The 24,695-nt window shown below is 46.0% G+C and overlaps 1 protein-coding gene across 2 annotated transcripts in view; it reads left to right on the forward strand.

The window, feature by feature from the left end:
* OLFM1 (olfactomedin 1) overlaps nucleotides 1–24,695 on the forward strand; it is a 49,276-nt gene that overhangs the window by 11,557 nt on the left and 13,024 nt on the right. Inside the window, exons 1-3 of one of the 2 annotated variants that reach the window (XM_035113492.2) lie at nucleotides 9,283–9,951; nucleotides 17,390–17,539; nucleotides 24,101–24,256. In XM_035113492.2, coding sequence (XP_034969383.1) covers nucleotides 9,802–9,951; nucleotides 17,390–17,539; nucleotides 24,101–24,256 — 456 coding nt within the window. In that variant the 5' untranslated portion in view covers nucleotides 9,283–9,801. Of the gene's footprint in view, nucleotides 1–9,282; nucleotides 9,952–17,389; nucleotides 17,540–24,100; nucleotides 24,257–24,695 lie in introns of those variants that run through there. The other variant, XM_035113493.2, reaches the window with a different exon arrangement.

The following is a 24,695-nucleotide window of genomic DNA, read 5'->3' on the forward strand; positions in this document are numbered from 1 at the left end:
GGTATCCTCCTCTCATCATGCTGATAACACACAGGTGCGGGGAGGAAACAAGGGCAGAGGTGCCTTAACAGGCAAGGCAAGATTTGGGCCATCATTATAATTTACAGCATAGCAGGGTGAGAGGCAGGCAGGCATGATATCTGGGACACAATCTGCTAGCAAAAAACGGAAGTTAGCTGCCAAACAGCAACTGAGCTAAAGTTCAAGGCACTGTTTCAGTTTAGGACCTGGAGGTGCCGATCGACCACTGCACTCTGCAAGTGAGGACATCACCCCACGATGTCCCTTATGCACAATATAGGAATCAGGCTTTTAGTGTTGTGCTGCCTAACTTTGGAACTCCCTGCCCTTGGATGTAAGATAGGCTCCATCTCTGCTGTCTTTTCGGCAACCACTGAAGACCTTTTGAAAAGCCTTTTAAGTGGAGATCTTTCACAGTCTGCATCTGTAATGGAATTCTTTTAGCATGCTTTTATTGCTTAGCTTATCGCTTCCTGATTTCTGCCCTGGGCTCCTTTTATTAAATATAAATTTAAATAAATAAATAAAGCTATCTAATCATCTCTTCCCTGCCTCTTCTTCTGGCTACAGTATAAGGCAAGCTGACCCTATCCACCTTTTCCTCTCTGGTCCTGATTTCAAGGCCACACAACATCTTTGTCCCCTTCCTCTCGGGACATGCTCCAGTGTGGTCCATACCCTACTTAAAACATGGAGTCTAGGTCCTGAATAATTTAAACCCAACAGCACAAATTATGCAAATATTATTTGGTCAGATGCCATCAGATTTGATTTATGAGGCAGACACCTGAGCTGGTGTCATCTCATGGATCAGTCCAAGCTTTGCTTGCGTGAAGACGCTCTATGCCGAGCCCTGTGTGCCAGAGGATGACGCAGGAAGCCCCATCAGTCTCTAGTGATCTTGGGGTGCTGAGACCCCAAGTTCTTTGAGGGGAAGAGTCAGTCAATGACCAAAGTTTCAAGAGAAAGAATAGAAAGGAAAGAAAGGGAGCAGATAAAAGAAAGGACTGCTTCACACAGTGCATAATTAAACCATGGAAATCACTTTTTCTGCAGAAGGCAGTGATGACCACCAACTTGGATGGCTTTAAAAGAAAATTGGATAAACTCATGGTGTTTTCGTAGAAAGCTACCAATAGCTACGAGCCACAGTGGCTCTGCTCTGTCTCCACAGCTGGAGGCAGCAATGCTTCTGAATGTCAGTTGTTGGAAATAACAGGAGAGAAGTTCTGTTATTGTGCTCAAATCCTGTTAGCTGGTTTCCCACAGGCAACTGTTCAGTCACCGTGAGAACAAGATGCTGGAATAGATGGGCCCAGTCCACAAGGCTCATCTTATATATTCTCAAAGCTTACTCTCCCACCCCAGTCCAACTGAATGACTATTTTGCAATTTGTCTTGCGGTTCACATCTTTAGCAACTTTCCAACTGATCCAAGTTTCATTTTGCTCTTAAACAGCACAAAGCCTGATCAGCTGGAATGTTGCTAAAGATCTCACGAAACCCCCAGCTGCTTAGGCATTGCCTAGGGAGGGCTTATTCCAATCAACTGAAGCCATGGTTCTCAAAGCAAACAGGGGCTAGGGAGGGCTAGAGGGCTTTAAAAGAGGTTTAGACAAATTCATGGAGGAGAGGTCTGACAATTGTTATGACAGCTATGTTCGTCCTCCACAGTTGGAGGCAGCAAAGCTTCTGAATGCCAGCAGCTGGAAACTGCAGAAGGGGAGAGTACTGCTGTGCTCAGGACCTGCTTTTGGGCTTCCCATTGGTTGGCCACTGTGAGAACAGGATGCTGGACTAGATGGACCACTGGCCTGATCCAGCAGACTCTTCTTGTGTTCTTATGTTCAGGGAGGTACTGAAAACTTATTGTAGGGAGTTTTTCCCTCTCTTTTGCTGAGTTTGCCGTGGGGGGGGGGACGAATTGCAAAAAAGAAAGGGAATAGGAAGAATGGATTTTGTATGTGGACCTTTGGGAAAGCAGGATGGTCACGCCCCATCGATATTTGCAAAACCATACCAAAGTAGGCACCTCCTAATTCAATTTCAAAATCCTGATGGCGAGCCACCTGTTCCCATTTAAAATTAATTGTCATTTTTTCATGTACTCAAAATGAAATGAAGACTTTCCCCGTCAGCTCTGCTTTATTCTGGGGCCTTCACTGCTCAGCCTACATGCTTCTGCCATATGTGGCTTGTTCCATTGCTGATGTAAGGACCAGCTGCTCTGAGAAAGGAAACATCCTCCGCACAGAGCAGAGACATCTGCCAAGTGGGAAGAGGAGCATCACTAGATGGGCTTTAAGGATTTCAAAAACATCAAAACATGTCTTGATGTCCCTCTGCCAGTCCTCAGAGTGGCAGGTGGTTGGGTGGGAGGCAGGTTGGAAACAGAGCCTAAAGTTGCATGGAAGAATCCCAGTTTCATTTTGGGGTTACCAATTGCAATTTCAGAGGAGCAGAAATATTTATTGACAAGAAGGAAAGAAAGAAAAACAATTCACACGAACTCATGCAATACTAGGCTGCATCAAAAGAAGTCTGGTCTCCAAATCAAGGGGCGGAATAAGACTGCTGTATTCTGCCTTCATCAGGCCCCACCTGGAGTCTTGTGTCCATCTCTGGGCACATTAGTTTAAGAAGGATATTGACAAGATGGAACATGTGCAGAGAAAGGTGACTAAGATGATGAAGGGTCCGGAAACCAACCCTTAGAAGGAATGGTTAAGGGAGCTGGGTATATTTAGCCTGAAGAACAGGAAACTGAGAGGAGCTATGGGGGCAATCTTCAAATACATGGAGGTCCGTCCCATGGAAGACAGAACAAGCTTGTTTTCTCCAGTCCTGGAGGGTAGGACTCCAAACCAATGGATTCAAATGAGAAGAAAGGGGATTCTGACTAAAACTTAGGAATAGCTTTCTGGGGGTGAGAGCCATTTGACAGTGGAATGGATAAGCTCAGAAGGTGGTGGACTCTCCTTCACTGTGGTTTTTTAAGCAGAGGTTGGATGACCATCTGTCAGGGAAGCTTGAGCTGTGATTCCTGCATTCAAGGGGGTTGGACTGGATGATTCTAGAATTCATTCTCTCAGGCAATTGTTTTAGGGCTGCAGAGAAAAGTCTTTCTCAGTCATAAAATACCTGGGGTATTGACAAGAAGGAAAGAAAGAAAAACAATTCACACGAACTCATGCAATACTAGGCTGCATCAAAAGAAGTCTGGTCTCCAAATCAAGGGGCGGAATAAGACTGCTGTATTCTGCCTTCGTCAGGCCCCACCTGGAGTCTTGTGTCCATCTCTGGGCACATTAGTTTAAGAAGGATATTGACAAGATGGAACATGTGCAGAGAAAGGTGACTAAGATGATGAAGGGTCCGGAAACCAACCCTTAGAAGGAATGGTTAAGGGAGCTGGGTATATTTAGCCTGAAGAACAGGAAACTGAGAGGAGCTATGGGGGCAATCTTCAAATACATGGAGGTCCGTCCCATGGAAGACAGAACAAGCTTGTTTTCTCCAGTCCTGGAGGGTAGGACTCCAAACCAATGGATTCAAATGAGAAGAAAGGGGATTCTGACTAAAACTTAGGAATAGCTTTCTGGGGGTGAGAGCCATTTGACAGTGGAATGGATAAGCTCAGAAGGTGGTGGACTCTCCTTCACTGTGGTTTTTTAAGCAGAGGTTGGATGACCATCTGTCAGGGAAGCTTGAGCTGTGATTCCTGCATTCAAGGGGGTTGGACTGGATGATTCTAGAATTCATTCTCTCAGGCAATTGTTTTAGGGCTGCAGAGAAAAGTCTTTCTCAGTCATAAAATACCTGGGGTAAAGAAGAACATTTAAAAATTCCTCCTGAAAGTCAATAATGTTGGAGACAGGCACACCTCACAAGGGAAGCCATGCCACAAGTGAGGAATTTGCACTGAAAAGGCCCTGGCAGGGGTTAAAACCAGCTGGTTAGCACCCCAGCGGTGTCACCTCCAACAATGCCATGTCTGTCAATCATAGGATATTATTGTTACAGGTATTCAATTCAGGCTTGTGTGTGCACACTACAATTTTTATTGCATTGTGTTTTGCTATGTTTTATCATATATATATATTGTAAAGAACTTTTGAGACTTCTTTTTTTTTAACGTGTATTGCAATATGCAATAAATCAACTCAAAATCAAAGCCCTGTACACGTGCGAATCACACACAGAGATACAAGAAGGGTTCTCAGAAGTATTTACGTAAGCATCTAAAGACAAGTTGAGCATAAGCCATCCGTGTGATGCAGGAGTTACTAAAGCTAATTCACTCTTAAGGCTGTGTTAACACAAGTGTCATGTCCAGATCAAGAGAAGCCATAGTTTCATTCATATTTGGAGCTGGTCAGATTAGTCCTTGAGCTCTGCATCAAGGTGTGGGCACCACTTTTTTGACAAAGAATTGACATAGGAGCCTGTCCAGAGAGAATGCATAAACCATGATGTTTATGCAAAGGCTTTATTAAAGGAGAATCAATGGGCATCAAGAATCAATGGGCATCAAGAACCCAAAAGGGAGGTGCTGTAGCTCAGTGGCGGAGCAGAACACCCCAGGTTCAGTCCTCAACTGCCTCTCCAGGTAAGACTGGGAGAGATTCCTTGCCTGAAACCTGAGTCCCTGTCAGGCAGTGTAAGAAATCCTGAGCTATGTGGATCCAGGGCAGTAGAAGGCAGTTGCCTATGATGATTTATTTACACATTTAATCATAAAATATTTATTTACCACTATATCACAAAACAGGTGGCGCTGTGGGTTAAACCACTGAGCCTTGGGCTTGCCGATCAGAAGGTCAGCAGTTCGAATCCCTACAACGGGGTGAGCTCCCATTGTTCGGTCCCTGCTCTGCCAACCTAGCAGTTCGAAAGCACGTCAAAGTGCAAGTAGATAAATAGGTACCGCTGTAGCAGGAAGGTTCCATGCGCTGCTCTGGTTCACCAGAAGTGGCTTAGTCATGCTGGCCACATGACCTGGAAGCTGTACGGCAGCTCCCTTGGCCAGTAAAGCGAGATGAGCACCGCAACCCCAGAGTCATCTGCGACTGGACCTAACAGTCAGGGGTCTCTTTACCTTTACCTATATCACAAAAATATATATTAAAACAGTTTACAATAGTAAAGCTAAGACATAACAATACAATAAAAGCTTAACAAGCTAAAAACAAGAATGCTTTAAAAATTCTTTTATATACAGTATTGTAAATAACTCTTCATTCCTTTTTTATGAATACAGCCTTTTTTCGGGTGAGAGCTGTAGCTCAATGGTAGAGTATCTGCTTTGCATGCAAAAGGTCCCAGGTTCAATCCCCCAGTGGCATCTCCATGTGGAGCTGGAAGTGTCCCCTGCATGAAACCCTGGAGAGATGCTGCCAGTCAGTGTTGGCAGTACTGAAAGAGATGGACTGACGGGCCGACTCAAAACAAGGCAGCTTATCAATAAATAAATAAGCTGCCTATACAATTATATTTATTTATACTCCATCTTTTCCCCCCAGACAGGGATTGAAGGTGGCTTACAGCTAAAATAAGGACATGGGGGGAATAATTAAAAATCAATTAAACATTAATAAAATAAAATTATATCTATATACACAGAGAAAGAGAGATAGCTATAGCTAAATAAATAAATAAATAAATAGAGACGTATATAGAGATATGATATATTAAAAACATACAGGCCATCCCAATCAAAACAGCACAGTACCACCCACCTCATTAAAAGCAGTCAGTTCCCAAAAGCCTGTTGGAACAAGAAGGTCTTTGCCTACTGGCAAAAAAGCAGCAATAAAGGGAGGCAGCCTGGCTTCTCCAGGGAGGGAGTTCCAGAGTCTGGGAACAGCTTGTTTATTTAGAACCATAAGGACTGGGATCTTAGTTTTGAGGGAGAACCATAACCAAGTGGCAGAGCACCCATTTTTCATGCAGAAGGTCCCACGTTCAACCCCCACTGACATCGCCAGGCAGGGCTGGGAGAGATTCCCTGCCTGAAACCCTGGACAGCCACTCCCAGTCAGTGTAGACAACCCTGAGCTAGATAGACCAAAGTTCGGAATTGATATAAGGCAACTTCCTTTGTTCCTATTTAATTCACCCCTTCCTTCAGAACTCAACGGTTTGGTTCTAACTGCGGCACCTCCTGGGGGGAGACTGCAATTCCAGTCTATCCTAGAAGGTGGCACCAGAGCCCAGCAATTCCTCAACATCTCTTGTGGCAGATGTGTGTCATCCCTCCTTTACGGTCCTTTGTCTGCAAAGAGAACAGAAACTCTGAACATCTGGGTTTTGAGGGGAGGTTACTGTTTTTGTTTTGTTTTCTTGAGCAAGCCTCTGGGAGGAAAGAAAGAAAATGAATTATTATGCTGTGCTCTCTCCCTTGGCAGCAAAATATTGCACGTACTTGAGCAAATATTAGCCCCTCCGGAGTTCATGGAGAATTTCATAGGGAAACGGGTGTAGGATTGCAGCCTTTTCTTCTGGTATCTGAGGAGTTGAGGAAGAGTTTGGTATTGGCATTGAGGGACACTCTAAAGTGACATTTGGGGCTTCTGATCTTTAATGATAAATTCAATGGGGAAGCTTCATTTCACAGAATCATAGAGTTAGGAGGGACACAAAGGGTCATTAACTCCAACCTAAGAATGCATCAAAAGAGTCAGTGTGTGCCTCACCAGGTAGCTGTAGTGTGTGTGTGTGTGTGTGTGTGTGTGTGTGTGTGTGTGTGTGTGTAAAAGGAAAATACCAGTCGGTCCTGTAACTCCCAGACCACCTTTTTGAGGAACATAACTCAGTGGCAGAGCATCTGCTTTGCATGCAGAAGGCCCCACGTTCAGTCCCCTGCCTGAGACTCTGAAGAGCCAATGCTGCCAGTCAGTGTCGACAATACTGAGCAAGTGGACCATTTGTCTGACCAGGCAGAAGGCAGCTTCCCATAGTGCTATTAGATTCAGCTCTTTACTCAGAACTATGAGGACTAGGATCTTATTTTCTTTTTATGAGACAGGGTACAGTTCAATAGTAGAGTGCTTGGTTTGCATGCAGAAGGTCCCAGATTCAGTCCTCTGGCCACATCTCCAGGTAGCGCTGGGAATTCTCCACAACTGAAACCCAGGAAAAAGTTACTGCCAGTCAGTGTTAACAATACTGAGCTACATACTAGAGCTTTGTGTCTGACTCGGTATAATACAGCTTCCTATGTAAAAAGAACAGCAGGATTGCAGATCCTGAAGAGAACTCATGATCCAATGCAGCTCATGATTAGACCAGATTGAATCATGTCAGCCTGTTTTGGAATCTGACTTTGGCAGAAACCTCTCCCATCCCTTATGTGGACTTTTGCATGACTGAGGTGTGTCACCAACTGTACAAGGGCAGGTGTCATGTCTGTGGCACCACCCACTTTTTCCTCTGGCATAGCCCATGATTTACAGGAAGGGTCAATTGTGAGGGGAAGTGGCCCTTGTGCTGAATCAAATGTTCATAGCCGTTTGGAGAAAGTAAGATGCTTGCATGATCTTTGACGACATTTTGGTTGGGCTCATTTCTTGGTCCAATTAATGGATTTTTGAATTTAAGGAACAGGAGACTTTAAAGTTGCTGAGGGTGGAATGATATTTGCAGGGAGGGACACGAACACCAGAAGAATCCTGCACCTGGATCAGGCCAGCACCCTGTTCTCAGAACAGCCAACCTGAGTGCAACAGACATTCTCCCTACCTGTGATTCCCAGCAAGTAGAAGCATAGAATCACAGACTTGGAAGGGGCCCTGAGGATCCTCTAGTCCAGGGGTCAGCAAACTTTTTCAGCGGGGGGCCGGTCCACTGTCCCTCAGACCTTGGGGGGGGCAGACTATATTTTGAAAAAAAAAATGAATGAATTCCTATGCCCCACAAATAATCCAGAGATGCATTTTAAATAAAAAGACACATTCTACTCATATAAAAACACCAGGCAGGCCCCACAAATAACCTAGAGATGCATTTTAAATAAAAGGACACATTTAACTCATATAAAAACATGCTGATTCCCGGACCGTCCGCGGGCCGGATTGAGAAGGCAATTGGGCCGCATCCGGCCCCTGGGCCTTAGTTTGGGAACCCCTGCTCTAGTCCCTGCAATGCAGGGATAAGCAACTGTCCCATACCGGGATCAAACCTGTGACCTTGGCATTATCAGCATCATGCTCTAACCAACTGAGCTAGAGATGACCCCCCAAGGTACACTGTCTCCAACGGTGGGGATGTCTGGCTGCAAGATCAGCACAGAAGCCCATCTAATCCACCAGGCTGTTCCTATAGTGGCAAAGCAGGTGTCCCAATGGAATGCCCACCTCAAGACAGACCTGAGCACAACAGCAGCTCTCCCCACCTGTGATTCCCAGCAACTGGTATTTAGAGGCATCCTGCTGGGAGCAGAACATATGTAGCTGGATTAGACCAAAAAGGGTCCATCTAGCCCAGCATCCTTTCCAGACAGTGGCCAACCAGATGCCCTAATGGAAAGAAGTCTACAAGCAGGATCTTAGTGTAACAGAAACTCCGCAGTTGTTGTTCCCAGTCATCTGGTATTGAGAGGTAGACTGTCCCTGGGCATGGAGGTTCTGCTAACCCAAGAGACTTCCATAAGAAAAGCCCTGCTGGATAAGGTCAGTGGCCCATCTGTTCCAGCATCCTATTCTCAAAGTGGGCAGGCTGATACCCATTATGGGAAACCTGCAGGAAGGACCTAAGTGCTACAGCAACTCCCCTCACCTGCAACTCCTAGCAAGTGGTATTCAGAGGTAGAGTGCCCCTGAGCATGGAAGTTCTGCTATCACAATAGACTTCCATAAGAAGGGCCCTGCTATTACAGGCCAGTGACACCCATCCTGTCCATCATCCTGTTCTTTCAGTGGCCAACCAGGTACCCCACAAGCAGGATCTGTGTGCAACAACGCATTCCTGTGCTTTCCAGCAACTGGCATTCAGAAGCATTGCTGCCTCCTGATGCAAGGAAGCTGGATCCCTGCTGGATTTTTCTTTCTCCCCTTTCCCTTTCCGCTTAATCTGATATAGTTCCTAAAATTTCTTCTCCGCGCCTTACCAAGAGGTCCCCTCCTTTCTTTGCTGCTGAATGCCGCCAGGGGGCGTCAGCGGGCGTCTGAAAAGGCCGGGCGGGAAGAGGAGGGAGGGAGAAGAAGGTGGGCTCTGGAGGACGGCAGAGTAGAAGGATGCTTTAACACCAGCCTGCGCTTGCTGGGCACGGCGGCTCCTCCTCCCCTCTCTCTCCGCCATCCGTTACATCCCCGCCCCGCTCGCCCAGGCAGAGCCAGCGCAAGAGGCGCAGGAACAGGGGATGCTTTTGCAGAGCGGGCGCCGTCCAGGTTTGCAAAGGCGAGCAGAAGCAGAACCGTTAGCCTCCGCCCCTTGCGTCTCCATCTCTTCAATCTCCTGCTTTTTTTGCAGAGCTTCCTGACAACCATCAGCCTGGTGCGACGCCCAAGAGCGGGTGAGGAGCGCACAGGAAGCCTAGAGGGAGCTTAAGAGGTGGTTGTAGTAGCCACCAGGTAGGGACCAGGTTGCCAGGCGCCAGGGCGAGCGGGATGTGGCAGGGTTGGCCGGCTGGTTTGGGTGGCTGGTGGGCGGCGGAGCCCAGCCTGGCGCGAAGCATGGAGCCCGGCTCAGAATGAAGGCGGCGGCGGCCGGGCTGCCCGTCGAGGCGAGGAAGGGGCGAGTCAGAAGAGGAGGAAGGAGGTGGAGGCGCCCCCCGACGACGCGATGTCGGTGCCTTTGCTGAAGATCGGCGTGGTCCTAAGCACCATGGCCATGATTACCAACTGGATGTCCCAGACCTTGCCGTCCCTGGTAGGGCTCAACACCACCAAGCTGACTGCAGCCTCCGGGGGCACCTTGGACAGGAGCACTGGGGTGAGTTGCCCCTTTCTTTGACAGGGGATGGGCTTGAGGGCGGGTGGGAAGGATTGAGCAGCAGAGGAACATGGACCCTTAGACCATCGAGCTCAGTAGTGTCCACACTGACTGGCAGTTGTGGCTCTCTCCAGGGTTTCAGGCAAAGGACCTTTGGAATTGAATCTGGGACCTTCTGCATGCAAAGCAGATGCTCTACCCATTCAGAAATAGCTGTTCCTGGTGAATGTAGGAAGCTGGCTTATCACACCCTTGGGCCATCTAGCTCAGTAGCACTCAGACTGGCAGCAGTAGCTCTCCAGGGTTTCAAGCAGGGGATTGAACCCTGGACCTTCTGCATGCAAAGTAGATATTCTTCCGCTGTTTAACCTTAAGAGCTAGTCATACCCTTGGTCCCTCTAGCCCAGTCCTGCTTGAACTAACTAGAAGAGGTTGTCCCAGGTTTCTGGCAGGAACATTCCCAGTCCTGTCTGAAGAGGCCGTTGCAGGGTCAAACACGGGAACTTTTGCATGCTAAGCAAGTGCTTTCACTAAGCTATGGTGGCCTTTCCCCAAATGGGTGGGTTCTTGCAGAACTGGGACCCTCCAAACTCTCTCCTCCTAGCAGACACACCTTTAGGAGGACAGGGTGGGTGCTGGCTGGCTAGAAGTGTGTAGATCACCTTCTGCCACCTGTGGTCAACTTGGCAGGCATCTACCCAATAGGGAAGGTTACATAGACAGACATATTGCATTCAATCCATCAGAGTCTTGTTAGTAGGTGGGTTGGAGAGGGGCATATATCTTGTGTCACTCCCTTCCTCTCTTTCTAACTTAAAATTGTGTGTGTGTGAAATCCTCCACCCTATAAGCAAAGTTGTCTTAAAATACTAACTTTGCTTATAGGGTAGATGGTTTCACACACACAAACTCTCACACACACCATTTAGTCACCTCCCACCACCTAAATCCCCCCCTATAGATTATCAGATGCAATTTTTTTACAAAGGCTTGCCATTGCAGGCCTCACTGCTTTAAGTCCTTAGCAATGCCCCTGACCACCAGCAGCCCTGCCTGCAGTTAGACATTTTGGCTTTCAAAGACTTCAGCTCTCTTTCCTCCTCATCCAGTCCTTGGGTGTCTTAAGATTGGGAAGTGGCTGAGGCTCCTCTTTTAAAAAGAAAAAAAGAAAAAGCAAGCAGTGTTTTTTTTGGGGGGGGAGGGGCTCTGCCCTCTCCTCTCCATCCCATCCATCAAAGTCAGAGGGAGGAGAATGTGGTACCCAATTTTTGCATCTGTCCACACACATGACCTGGTGCAACACTCTCTAAATGAAGGGATGGTTTGCATACCATCCAAGGACTGAAACATCAAGTGAGGTCTTGGAACACCTGAATATGTTTCCACGCGTCCAACAACACAGAAATCCCCCCTAAAAAAACAGAATCACAGGAACTGTAGTTTTATGCCCCACAGGATGACCATTTTCAGCACCCTTCACAAACTACAGTTCCTGGATCACCCAGGGAAGGACTATGCTTTAAATACATGGCATGTATTCAATCATGTACAATGCTGGCCCATGCATGCAGAGTTTCATTCACACTTCTTTCAAGAAATGGCTTGTTCACCTTCATGTGTGAGCAGGTTCTGGGGTGAGATTTGGAAGTGTGCTGTGCAGCAGGACAGCAAGCGAGCCTCATAGAAAGAGAGCTTGCATCAGGGTCCCAGTCCTGTGCATGCTTATACATATGTCCCATATAAAGATAAAATTGGTGTGTGGAAAGATGGATTGAGTGGTGATTGTGATTGGTGGGGAGCATTGAAATACCCACTCTAAGGGGAATCCTCTTAGTGTTGGTCTAACAAGTGGACTTAATGCAGCGGGTTTGGAGTCTGTGATGTGCTTTACTGGTGGGGGGGAGAGCACTTTGTGGCTGAGAGCATGAAACCCCCCCCCCATAATCCTTCTCCCTAATTGTAAGCCCAGTGAACTGTGGCTGACCATGTTCATTCTCCTCCTTCCTGTTTATCAATCTCTTGGCCTGTGCAATGTCAAAATTGTGGTGTGTTTTTTTATAACCACCTTATGATGTTGTGCAAGAAAACGTTGTACAGGTGGAGAAGTGTGATGGGGCCCACCAGTTCCCACCTGTCGTCTCCTCCATGACCACCACTCCCTTCCTACCCCACCCCCCAAAAAAGAGGCATGAAGGATATAGGAAGGAGCCGTCTTGATTTATGCAGCAATTCATTTTATTTTTTCATCTTCCAAATGGGAGGTAGTTTTTGTCCAGGAATTAAGATGGCAGGGTGCAGTTGACTCTGGATTAAGCCCCATCGAAAACAGTGAGACGTCCTTCTGAGCAAACAGATGCTCAGATTTCTGCTGCAAATCACGCTGTTCATTGCAATATGGTGTGTGTGTGTGCTGCTCAGAAATGATTGCTGACTAGGTCAATTACTGTGTGTATAGGGTGGTGAAACACAAGATTTATAAAGCAGCTGTAAATCGTTGTGTGTGGGGGGGGGACTAAAAACAACAACAACCAACAACACCATGTCCTGTATTTGCTATTAAAACATAGGCTCTTTAAGGGATTAGAGCAAATGAAATTGAAAGAAGCAAGCTGTAGCGTGTGCAGAAAAGGGCAGCCAAATTGATAAAAGGTCTGGAAACCAAGCCTTATGAGCAATGGTTGAGGGAGTTTGGGATGTTTAGCCTGGAAAAGAGGAGAATGAGAGGGGATATACCAGTAATAGCCAGTTTCAAATATCTGAATGCCTGTCACATGAACGATGGAGCAAGCTTGTTTTCTACTGCTCCAGAGGGCAGGACCCAAATCAATGGATTCAAGTGAGGAGAAGGGAGATTCCAACTAGACATTAGGAAGAACTTTCCAACAGTAAGGTCCATTCGACCGTGGAAAGGACTTCCTTGGAAGGTGGTGGACTTCTTCACTGGAGATTTTCAAGCAGACGATGGATGGCCACCTGTCAGGCATTATTTAGTTGTGATTCCTGCATTGCAGAGGGTTGGGCTGGATTACCCCTCCAATTCTACAGTTCTACGATTCTACGAAACCAATATGCTTTTGGGAATATTCCCTGTTGCTGAGGCTGATGTGCCATTTTTACAGTAGATGTCTCAGCTGAGCAGGGAAGATGAATGATCTATTCAGGGTCAGGAAGAGGAGAGGGAAGAATCTGCTACCCAAACTCTTTTAGACTGTTCCCTCCACACACTTCAGATGAAATCCCCCCCCCCAAAGAAATCGCTCGGTTGTGATCATTATGGCTATGATTTAAGGTGTCGTTTTGTTAGCCAGTTTCCTGGATTTAGGTTATTTTGGAAAGCAGAAGTCTGATGTGGCTGGAGAAGGGTCTGGTGTCTTTTCAAGGTGTGGTTTTGGTAATTTGGAAAAGGACCAGAGTTCTTGCATATGTGAGCCCCTGGATTTGAAAAGTACATTATTATTATTAGTAGTAGTAGTAGTAGTAATTAATTAATTAATTAATTAGGTATGTATCCCACCTTTCCTCCAAGGAACTCAAGGTGCATAGTTCTCCTGCCTATTTTATCCTCGCAACAACCCTGTGAAGTAAGTTGGGCTGAGAGTAAGTGACTGGTGTAAGAGTTTCCTGACTGAGCGGGGGGGGGGGGTTGAACCCTGGTCTCCCAGATGCTAGTCCAACCCTCTAACCACTATGCCATGCTGGCTCTATTAAGATATTGTCTTCCTATTTCCAGGTGAGAAAGACAAAGGGGAGTTTGAGAGAATGTGACTCTTTGGAATCAGTGCCAAAAGGGTGTGTGTGTTGTAATTGAGACAGGATAATGTTGTTGTGGGGGTGGAAGGGGTGTGTTGATGTGGGAAGGGGAGACAGTGTGTGAAAGCAGAAGACATTCCAAGCTGGGTCAGGGATGGTTTTGCTATGTTTCCTGCATTGCAGGGGGTTGGACTAGATAAGCCTTTGGGGTCTCTTCCAACTCTACAATTATATGATCCAGTGATCCCTGACCATCAACCATGCTGGCTGTTGGGGCTGGTGGGAGCTGTAATTTATTTATTTCATAAAATGTGTATACTGCTTGGTTGTATAAAACCTCAACATCTGGAAGGCACCAAGCTGGAGTCAACTCTGAATGCAGAATCTGGGGTCTCAGTCCTCTATCTCCTCTTCTGAAACATACAGATTAAAAGTGGAAAGAACTATTTTCATTTGTAGGATTTTTTCCTTCTCCGTCTCCTCCTCCCCCCCCCTTTGGTGAAACAGACTGACCATAAAGATGCTTTTAAAGTGGTTAATTATTTACAGAGGTACAAAAATAGTCCCTAGAGCCATTCTCTGGAACTCCAAGTACTGTACCTGGAAAATTTGGACAAGATGTTTCTCTGTCCATTCTAAAAGAATCACAGTAAACGGTAATGTGCAGCATGATTGCAAATGGAAAGGTGGGAGTTGCCCAGTTTATCTCACCATTGGGTTCTAAACAACCAGGTTCATACCCTCCTGCATTTCTCTGATGAAAATAGGAATGTCCTATTCCAGTAGAAGAAGTAGTAGTAGTAGTACCCCGGACATCTGACTGGGTTTCCCCAGCCACTCTGGATGGCTTCCAAATAATAATAATAATAATAATAATAATAATAATAATAATAATATGCAGGGTTGCCTTCGGGTGTCTTCTAAAGGTTGTATAGTTGCTTATCTCCTTGGCTTGGGGGCCACAAAACTCCATACCTTCCAACATTTCTCCGATGAAAATAGGAATGTCCTAAGGAAAAGCAGGACATTCTGGGATTAAATCAGAAACCGGGGTGGCTTCTTTAAATCCAGGACCGTCCCTGGAAAATAGGGACACTTGGGGGGTGGGGTCTGCAGGTTTCACTCAGAGTAGACCCACTGATATCAATTGGCCAATGTTAGTCACAAGAGTTGATTTTAATAGGCCTGCCCCAAGTATGACTAATGCAGCATACAACTTCATGGAGGAGAGGGCTATCAATGGCTACTAGCCACAATGGCTATGCTCTGCTTTCACAGTCAGAGGTAGCAATGCTTCTGAATATCAGCTGCAGGTGGGGAGATGGCTGTTGCACTCAAGCCATGCCTGTGGGCTTCCTATATTGGTCATCTGGGTGGCCTCTGTGAGAACAGGAGGCTGGAATGGGTGGACTAGATGGCATAAACCAGCTACAGAGCTCTTCTACCTCCACTGTCAGAGGCAGTGTGTCTATGAATACCAGTTGCTGGGAATCACGGGGCTCTTTGCACCCAAATACGTCTTTCAGGCTTCCCAGGAGAGGGTTGCAGCAGCGTAGCGTGGGTTGCCATGAGAGCCAAGCGGGGCCTGCCCATGCAAGGGGGAGCCTGGCTGGCCAATGCAGCTTGTGGTGGGCAAATCCCCCTAATGCCCTCAGAGAGGAGTGCCAGGCTGGGCTGCACTGGGGTGTTCCATTCCTACCTCCCTCCATCTGTGCCCACTCACCGTGGGCCTGGGCTGCTCCCGCTGCTGTCTGGGGAGCGCAGTCTGCTGAGCGAAGAGCAAGTGCCTCTGTGGTTGCCGGCCTCTGCTGGGGTCGCGGTGGTGAGGCCAGGCTGGGCTCTAGGGCTCAGAGACCCCTTGTAGGCAGGCAGGTTGGCAGGCATGAAAGCCCAAAGAGCCAGGAATGAGGCCTGCCAGAACTTGCATGGGTGGCAGCCCCTGATGGGCTGCTCTGTCGCCTATGCAGGGCAGGACAGGAATCCCCACAGAAGCTGTAGGGGTGCCTGGTTGTACGCTCGGGGCCATGTCCCCCCTAGTGTCCCCCATGCTATGCCACTGTCTGGTTGTCCACTATGAGAACACAATGCTAGACTACGTGGCCCCACTTTGGTCTGATCCAGCAGAGCGCCTCTTCTGTTCTTTAATTCTTGGCAATGTTAGATGTGGAGATTGATGGGTTTGTGTTGGGCAAGGAGGGATCTCAGAAGCCCCCTTCCTCCAGCTTGAAGCATTGTGAGGCTCTAAACATTACTTCTCCCATGAGTTCACTTAGGTGGTCTTAAGTGAGTCACACCCACACACCCAAAGCCACACATCCCGCCATCAGCTGCAAGACAGGGACAAGAAAGATTTCCGGCCTACCCAGTGGTGTTGCATGAGCAAGCAGCGCCCGGGGCAGGCACATGTGTGATGGAAGGGTGCATGTGCACCAGGGGCAGGCAGGGCAAAGAGGGTGAAGGAGCCAGACGTGGCACCACAGCCAACCCTATCAGAGAGACCCTGCACCGCCCTGGAGCCAAGCAGGGGCACACTGGCCAGATGATGTGGCATTTCGCTGGTGCGAAGCAAGTGCCCCCACGCTGGGACCCCATCATGGTCTGTCCCAGTGCTCTGCTCCACAAGCATTGGTTCCACCAACATCAGGAGAGTACCAGGCTAGGCTGTGTGGGGGTTGCCTGCATGGGGGGGGGCCTGCTTTACGCCACCTCAAAAATCTGCGTCCAGGGCAATGGCCTTCTGGCATCCCCATGCTACGCCCCTGGGCCCACCTTACAGGATTGTTGTATAGATTACTGAGATGATGTCTGTACTCTGAACACTTAGATGCTAAACATCTTTATCTGTAGCATCTGGATGTGTAATACTTTGAATTATATGATTATCATCCTTTCCATTAATTGTCACTCAAAACATGAAATAAACAGAATACAAAATTCAAAATAACACCAAAAGTATAAAAAGAACATGATGGACTAAAGCTGTCCATCCTAGAAAAAAATCAAAAAGGACGAACCCTACCCCACCTGTCTGAAAAAATGTGTTGTTGTTGTTGTTTTAATCTCCCCGGTAGAAGCTGGTAATACCGGTGACATGCATTTTTCTCTATGGCAAGCCCTCCTTACAGAACAACAGAGTGGCAACAGGGGGAACGAGACCTTTCAAAGATGGCTTCAGAAATCCAGGGTCAGAGAGAAATCCAGAGTCAGGAAACCACCACTGAAAAGGCCCTGTTCCTTCCATAATAACTTGTTTCTCTTCTTCCTCCTCCTCCTCCTCCTCCCTCCTTTTTCAATCTTTGATCCATTTCCTTATCTTGTCAGTCCTCCCCTTTCTACTTTCTTTCTATCTAGCTCCCTATTGTCTGTCTCTCCGGTTCGTGTGGAGGATGGGGAGAGGGCTTTCCTTCATGCATCTACCCACATTGCCAGTTTCCCCACAAGCATTTGGTGGGCTGCTATGGGAACAGAATGCTAGGCTAGATGGCCCATTGGCCTGATCCAGCAGGCTCTTCTTATGTTCCTATGGACCCTATGGAACCTTCAAGTCCAGAGGCAGTTCCTAGGTTCTGTGAGGTATTTGGCCCCTATGAGAACAGGACGCTGGCCTAGATGGCCCCTTCTGGTCTGGCCCACCTCTCAGGTTCTTATTCTGTGTTCTCTTATGCTTTCTTCCCCTATGCCAAACCAGGTGTTGCCTACCAACCCAGAGGAAAGTTGGCAGGTCTACAGTTCTGCTCAGGACAGCGAAGGGAGGTGTATATGCACAGTGGTGGCCCCCCAACAGACAATGTGCTCGCGCGATGCCAGGACGAAGCAACTGCGGCAGCTATTAGAAAAGGTAACCAGGTGTCCCGGAAGACAAGAGGGTGGGAGGGCCTAGTGGCTACTCAGGAATGCAAATGGAGCTGAGCTTTAACTACTGCAAAACCAAGCATGGATTTGAGATAAAGATTGCCCAATTGCTCTCTTGTTGTTGTTTTCTGGAGGGGGGAAGGAGTTAATATTTGTAACAAAACTTCAGCTTGAATGTGTGTGTTTCCCTATGCTTGCCATGCCCCACAAGTACAACCTCTAATGAATTTTGGTGATAGGTTAATCATCTAAAGTTTTAAGTTAATTAATTGGTGGAACTTGCTTTTTTTATTTAAAAAAAACACACAACAGGGGTTGTTGTCCCTCTACCTTCCACCAACCTACTGCTATAATCTTTAATGAACTTCAGCAGTAGATTAATCTTGCTTTTACATGCAGGTCCCCCTTTCCGAACACAATGCATCCTGTTTGCTAGGCAAGCATTCACATCATGAGCTGATTATTTCTATTATTTCCTGTGGGAACATTTCTCATCCAGGATCTGTCCCTGCCACTCTCCAGGGTTTCTGCCTGAAAATACCTGCTGTTGACCAGCAAAGCAAAAACAAGTAAGGGAGTGAGCAAAGTCCAGCTGCTCAGATATGTGAATCAGTTGTGCATGGAGCGTGGTTTCGGGGTGATTCTTTATGTTCGGGTAACTGAATTGCAGATAATTAGTGTGCTGATAGTGGGACCCGCATGTATTTTTAAAGGGTTGTGTCTCCCATCCTTACTTCACTCCAGAAATACAATATTTAATGAACTTCAGTGGTAGGTTAATCAACTTAACTTTAGTTGATTAATTGGTGAGGCTGAAAGTTGGGAACTTGTTCCTTTAAATAAAAAAAGGTCTATTATTATTATTATTATTATTATGTTAGGAAATAGAAAAACTGGTGATGAGTTCCAGCTGAGTCATCCTGAATGTCACCCAACAACTCTCCCTTCAGTGTATAAAATGTCAGTTATTTGCAATTTTATTTCATTTGAACCAACTTGATTGAGAAAAGGGCAGTTGGTAAAATGGCTAAAATGTTTAATCTTTGCATAAGGTTCACAGGTCACAATTTTGAAATTCTTGCTTTCGATCAGTAGAATTATACTGGTTAGAGAACTCAGACACATAATACCAAGTCCAGTTGTAAGGGTCAAAACCTGGGTAATTATGAAATTGTGAGCAAAAAATATATATGCATAAAATCACACAAACACCCTTCTCCAGTTCTGAACTGTGATATCTTTATAGAGGAGTTGGCATTCTCCCTTCTGCAGGTGCCTTTTATGAGATATAACCCTTCCACGGTCAAACTCTAAATACCAATGCATGTCTGCTGCCAAACCCTGCCAAATTTCAAATATAGCAATTGCATGTCATGGGGTCCTTCTCACATTTTAAATACCTGAGCACCTAGGAGCATCTACCTAGGGAGAATATCTGACATTTAAAAACTTGCAGGGGAAACTTACTGGGAAGAGCAAATTTCGTCCTGGCTTTAGAAGAGATCAATTAATTTGCTTTCATTAATTTGCCATGCTTGGATGTTACGGTGCTGAAAGCCGCAGGAAAAAAATATTTTTGAAAGCTTGAGGCACTCTGATGCATTCTTGTTAATTAAAACCGTGGAAAGATCAAAGCCTGGGTGTTGTCCCAAATAAATCAGCAACAAGAGTGGGTGAGTATTATTATCATCATCACATCTCCAATTGGCATGGTTTGCATTGCTCTCCATTCACAGAACGCTTTAACATTTTCAAAGAGCCAGTCGGCCCAATTTTTCCCCCGATATTAAAAAAAAAAACCATAGGAAGGAAGCAAAATTAAAATGGAGCACCATGCTGTTGTCTCTCTCCTTCTGACATTAAAGAAAAGCTCGAGTAAGATGACAGCATGGCCCACATCAAATGCTAGCCAAAAAGAAAAAGGAGTTGTGATATGTAGAGATGTATATTTTACACCAACACTCACGTGATCTGATTTTAATAGCCTGCAGGGCAGAGAGATCAGAAGAATCTTATTAAGGGATATAATCTTGGGATCTAGGGATTCTTTTCTTAATGGTTTCCACAGATCATGCATAAATTCTTATGAAATGACATCTTTTCTGGGCCTCCCCCCCTTTAAATTAATTGGATTCTTGTGGGTGATACCATTATCCCTGGCATTTGGAAGACTATCTGCCAGGATTTGATTAATCATAGCTGGTCCAGAATTTCTGAATCTATACTTCTGAATCCTTGCATAGGTTCAAGCTGATGTCCATTTGAGCTGTTGGTTCCCAAAAAAATTCTAGCCACCGACTCCTTGCTTCCATAAACTCATCCCCTATGCCCCCTACCATACCCTACAAAAAAGAAAAAATCAGAATAGCAATCTGCATGAACCACTAAGGAAGATAAATAAAATAAAATAAAATTCAAATCAGTCTCCATGAATTGCACACCTATTCAAAATCCAATTAAAATTATTTAGTTTAATTAATTCAACAAAATTGGTGAACTTGATCTGTTGATATCAGCTTTTTAAAGTCTGGTAGTATTTTACCCCTCCAGCATGCCCCTGCCACCCACTTGTCTCTTAGTACATCCCAGGTAATCCCATCTCCCCACAGTGGATGGTATTACCTACTTTGGGAACCATTGATTTAAACGAACACTCTATTTCTGACTGTGGACAGCCATTTACTTCTGGGAGGTTATGTCCACTGACAATGGCCTCCGAATGATATTCAGAGGTATAGTTCTCCTGAGCATGGAGGTTCCATTGAATGGTTAGAGTTCGTAGCCACCCAGCAGGCCAAATCCTCTGTGAAGAAAGGTGGACTCTTGTAACTTTTGTATTATGAAAAATCACACCATACTTCATGGAGACGTTTTAAGTGGCAGTGCTATCATAGCTAGACCTCTGGGAAGGGAAAGCAAGCTTAACTATGAATGATCAAAGATGGGCTAGCCTTGGAGTGGGGGCTTGTACTATACTCCCAGAGGGGGAATTATCCTCCCAGGAGACTGGCCTGTGACAGAGATTATCCCATAGCTGAAGGCATTTTGAAGGATAATATGGTCCCTTCTCCCCATCCCATTTGCAAAAAGTGATGGATCCCATGCACAGAAAATGGATCCTCCCTTTCTCATGACAACAGAACTTGTGGCCATCCAACGAAGCTGGATGTTGAAAGATTCAGGACAGATAAAATGAAGTCCTTCTTCATGCAATGCATAGCTAAACTATAGAACTCATTCCCACAGGAGGCAGTGATGGCCACCAACCTAGATGACTTTAAAAGAGGATTAGACAATTGCATGGAGGAGAAGTCTGTTGATGGCTACTAGACACAAAGTGCTATGCTCCGCCTCCACGGTCAGAGGCAGCAGTGGGAATCTGGTTGGCCACTGTGAGCACAGGACAATGGACTAGATGGGTTATTGGCCTGATCTAGCAGGGCTCTTCCTATGGAGACCTATTATGATAGCAGAACCTCCATGCCCAGGAACAGTCTACCTCTGAATACTAGATACTGGGGCATAAGAACTGGAGAATACTATTGCACTCAGGCCCTGCTTGAGGGCTTCTCATTGTGGTTGACCCCTCTGGGAACAGGATGCTAGAACAAATGGGCCTACTTTGGCCTGATCCAGCAGGTTCTTTTGGTGTTCTTGTGTTGGTTTCCTTATGCTATTTCCACATCACCATTTTTGCTTTTAAAGAACAGAATAGGGGCTCTTGTTCATCAGCCTCCCACACAGAGAGAACTGCAAAAAAGAGGAAAGGGAAAATCTAATTGTGTTTGGAGTTTGGAGAGATTGAAAGTATAATATACTATTAGTGGATTGTTATAGCAAGGCATGTCTGTAACAACTGCAAATGAAGGTGGTTAAACACACACACACACACACACACACACACACACATGATTCAAATATATATAGAGAATCTCCTAGAGTGGCCTTTCACAACATTTTTAATAGAAGGTTGACATTTCTATGAAGGGGTGTAACCCTTTAGTTTACAAAACATGAAGGCTGCATACAGAACTGGATTAAAATAACCTTAAAAGTATTTCTGGGCTAATTGTTGCTCAATGTTGTAAACGACATAGATGAAGGTATTGAGGGAATGCTCGTCCAATTTGCAGATGTCACCAAACTGGGAGGGTACTCAATGCTGCAGAAGTCAGAATTGAGATTCAAGATGGCCTTAACAGATTGGAGAACTGTATCAAATCTTACAAAGTAACATTTGATAGGGACAAATGCCATGTTCTATGCTTAGGCAGGAAGAACCAGCTGCACAAATATAAGATGGGGGTGCCTGGCTTGTCAATAGTACATGTGAAAAGGATCTAGGAGTATTAGTAGATAACAAGCTTCACATGAGTCAACAATGTGATGCAGCAGCAAAAAAAGTTAATGCTATTCCAGGCTGCATCAAAAGAAGTCTAGTGTCCTGACCAAGGGAAGTAATAGTACCTCTCTATTTTGCCTTGGTCAGACCACACCTGGAATACTCTGTCCAGTTCTGGGCACACAATTTAATAAAGCTATTGACAAGCCAGACCAAAGCTAACAAAAGAAATTTCAATGGAAAAAATGTCAGGTTCTGTATTCAATAGGGTTGCCAGACTCAATAGAGGACAGGACTTCTGTGCCTTTAATTGCCCTGCTCTCTTTTGAGTCTGGAAACCTTAAAGAGAAATCAGCAGACCCTTTGCTTGGAAATTAAACAAAGGGTTTCTCTTTAAGGTTTCCAGACTCAAAAGAGAGCAGGGCAATTAAAGGCACAGAAGTCCTGTCCTCTATTGAGCCTGGCAACCCTAGTGTTCAAGCAGGAATAAGAAGCTACACAAATACATGATGAGGAAAAGCTGGGGAATGTTATGTGCTGTGTGTTATGTACTCAGCCTAAGTGTATAAAATCAGGCTGCTTACACACCATACATTTAAAGCATACACAAGCATGAACACACACACACACACACAGAGAGAGAGAGAGAGAGAGAGAGAGAGAGAGAGAGAGAGAGAGAACGAACGAACGAACGAACGAACGAACGAACGAACGAATGAACGAACTTGGGAACTATACTTTACCCACCACAGCTGCCAGCTTCTAGCACCCTTCAGAAACTACAGTTCCCATGTTTATTTGTTTTTTTAATGGTGGGGTTCTTTAAATGAATGGTGCATAGCCAGGCTTGGTCTCATTCATTAGATGGCTTTTTACATGGCACCCACCTCTTCCTGAGTCTCTTCTTGTGATTGATGCTGTAATATATCAAGGTGAGTTCATGGTGCCTAGCAACTGTCTCTATCGCTGGGGTTCCCGCTTTATCTGTATCCAGCAATCGATGACTGTCGGGTGTAAATGAAGAGGTGATCATTCACCTTACAGTGAAGACATCCTTCTTAGTCAAACACACCCAGGCGGTAATGAATCGCCTCCTCTGCTTCAGAAGACAGGTGAGTGAACAGAAGAATGAAAAAAGAGGCTCCATGATTGTCCTCATTTGCACCAAAGATGATAAGTTTAACTGATTATAAGAACGTTGGGGATGGGCCATAGCAACTACATGCTTATTCAGAACCACGAGGACTAGAATCTTGCTTTACTGTATTTTTAGGGGAAGGTTGGTAGCTCAATGGTAGAGCAACTGCTTTGCATGCAGAAGGTCCCAGGTTCGAGGCCCAGTGGCATCTCCAGGTAGGGCTGAGAGAGAGATCCCTGTCCGAAATCCTTCCAGTCTGTGTTGTCAATACTGAAGGAGCTGGATCAGTGGCCTGATTCTACATACTAACACAGCTTTCTGTTTAATTCAGCCTTTTATTCAGAACTATGAGGACCAGAATATTCCTCCGTTTTTAGGGGAAGGGCAATAGCTCTGTGGGTAGTGCCTGTATCCTCGCCAATTTCATGGATAATAAAGTGAAACAGCACCATAAGTTCTGTCCATCCAGTCCAACATCCAATTCTCACAGTGGGCACCCACAACAAGAACACTTGCCAGATGTTTCTCATTCTCTGGTATGTAGAGCTAATACTCCGTGGGCATGGAGGTTCTTCTATCACAATGAGCATCTATGAAAAGAGCCCTGGTGGATCAGGCCAATGGCCCACCAAGTCCAGTATCCTGTTATCCAACCAGATGCCCACGAGAGGAAGCCCCACCCCCCAGCAGAATTTGAACACAAGTGTCCTCTCCATTCCTGTAGTTTCCAGCAACTGGTGTTCAGAAGCATTTCTGCCTCCAACCATGGAAGCAGAACATGGCCATTATGGCTATTGATACCCTTCACCTCCATGAATTTAATTTGTCCAATTCTCTTAAAGCCTGTGATTCAGAGGGAATATGGCTTTCAGCTGATAGCCACTGATCAGCATGGATTTGTCCATTAGAGTACCAAGCATAAGTAGAAACATATTCACTATTTTTCTTCCATTCACCTGTCTGTTGAAGCTGTGTTGTGGGGTGGGGGGGAAACTGGCCACATCTCAAGTTAACGGCTTCTGTTTATCTTCTGTGTGTCCCTCCCTCCAACCCACCTTTCTGCTCAGGTACAAAACATGTCCCAGTCAATAGAAGTGTTGGACAGGCGGACCCAGCGGGATCTACAGTACGTTGAGAAGATGGAGAACCAGATGAGAGGCCTGGAGTCGAAGTTCAAGCAAGTGGAAGAGAGTCACAAGCAGCACCTGGCCAGACAGTTCAAGGTGAGCTTGCTACTTGCCCAAGGGATGAGACTGAGCAGCCTTTGGGGGGGGGTGGTCTTAGCTCAGTGGGTAGAGGGTTTGGTTTGCATATAGAAGGTTGCAGGCTCAATCCCCAGCTAAAGCTGGGAAGTTGCCCTGCCTGAAACACCAAAGAGCCTCTGCCAGTCAGTGTAGGTAATGCTAAGCTAGATGTACCAATGGCAGAAAAGGGCAGTTTCCTATGTTCCGATTGATTCAACCATTTATTCACAACCATGAGGACTAGAACCTTGTCAAAAGAAAGGCACTATCTCACTGGTAGAGCATCCGCTTTGCATGCAGAGGGTTCCGGTTCAATCCCTGACATCTCTGGATAGGGTTGGGAAGAGATTCCCTGCCTGAAACCCCAGAGAACTGCTGCCTGTCAGTGTTGGCAGTACTGAGCTAGAGAGACCAATGG

Source organism: Zootoca vivipara, chromosome Z (assembly GCF_963506605.1).
Source record: "Zootoca vivipara chromosome Z, rZooViv1.1, whole genome shotgun sequence".
Lineage (NCBI taxonomy): Eukaryota > Metazoa > Chordata > Lepidosauria > Squamata > Lacertidae > Zootoca > Zootoca vivipara.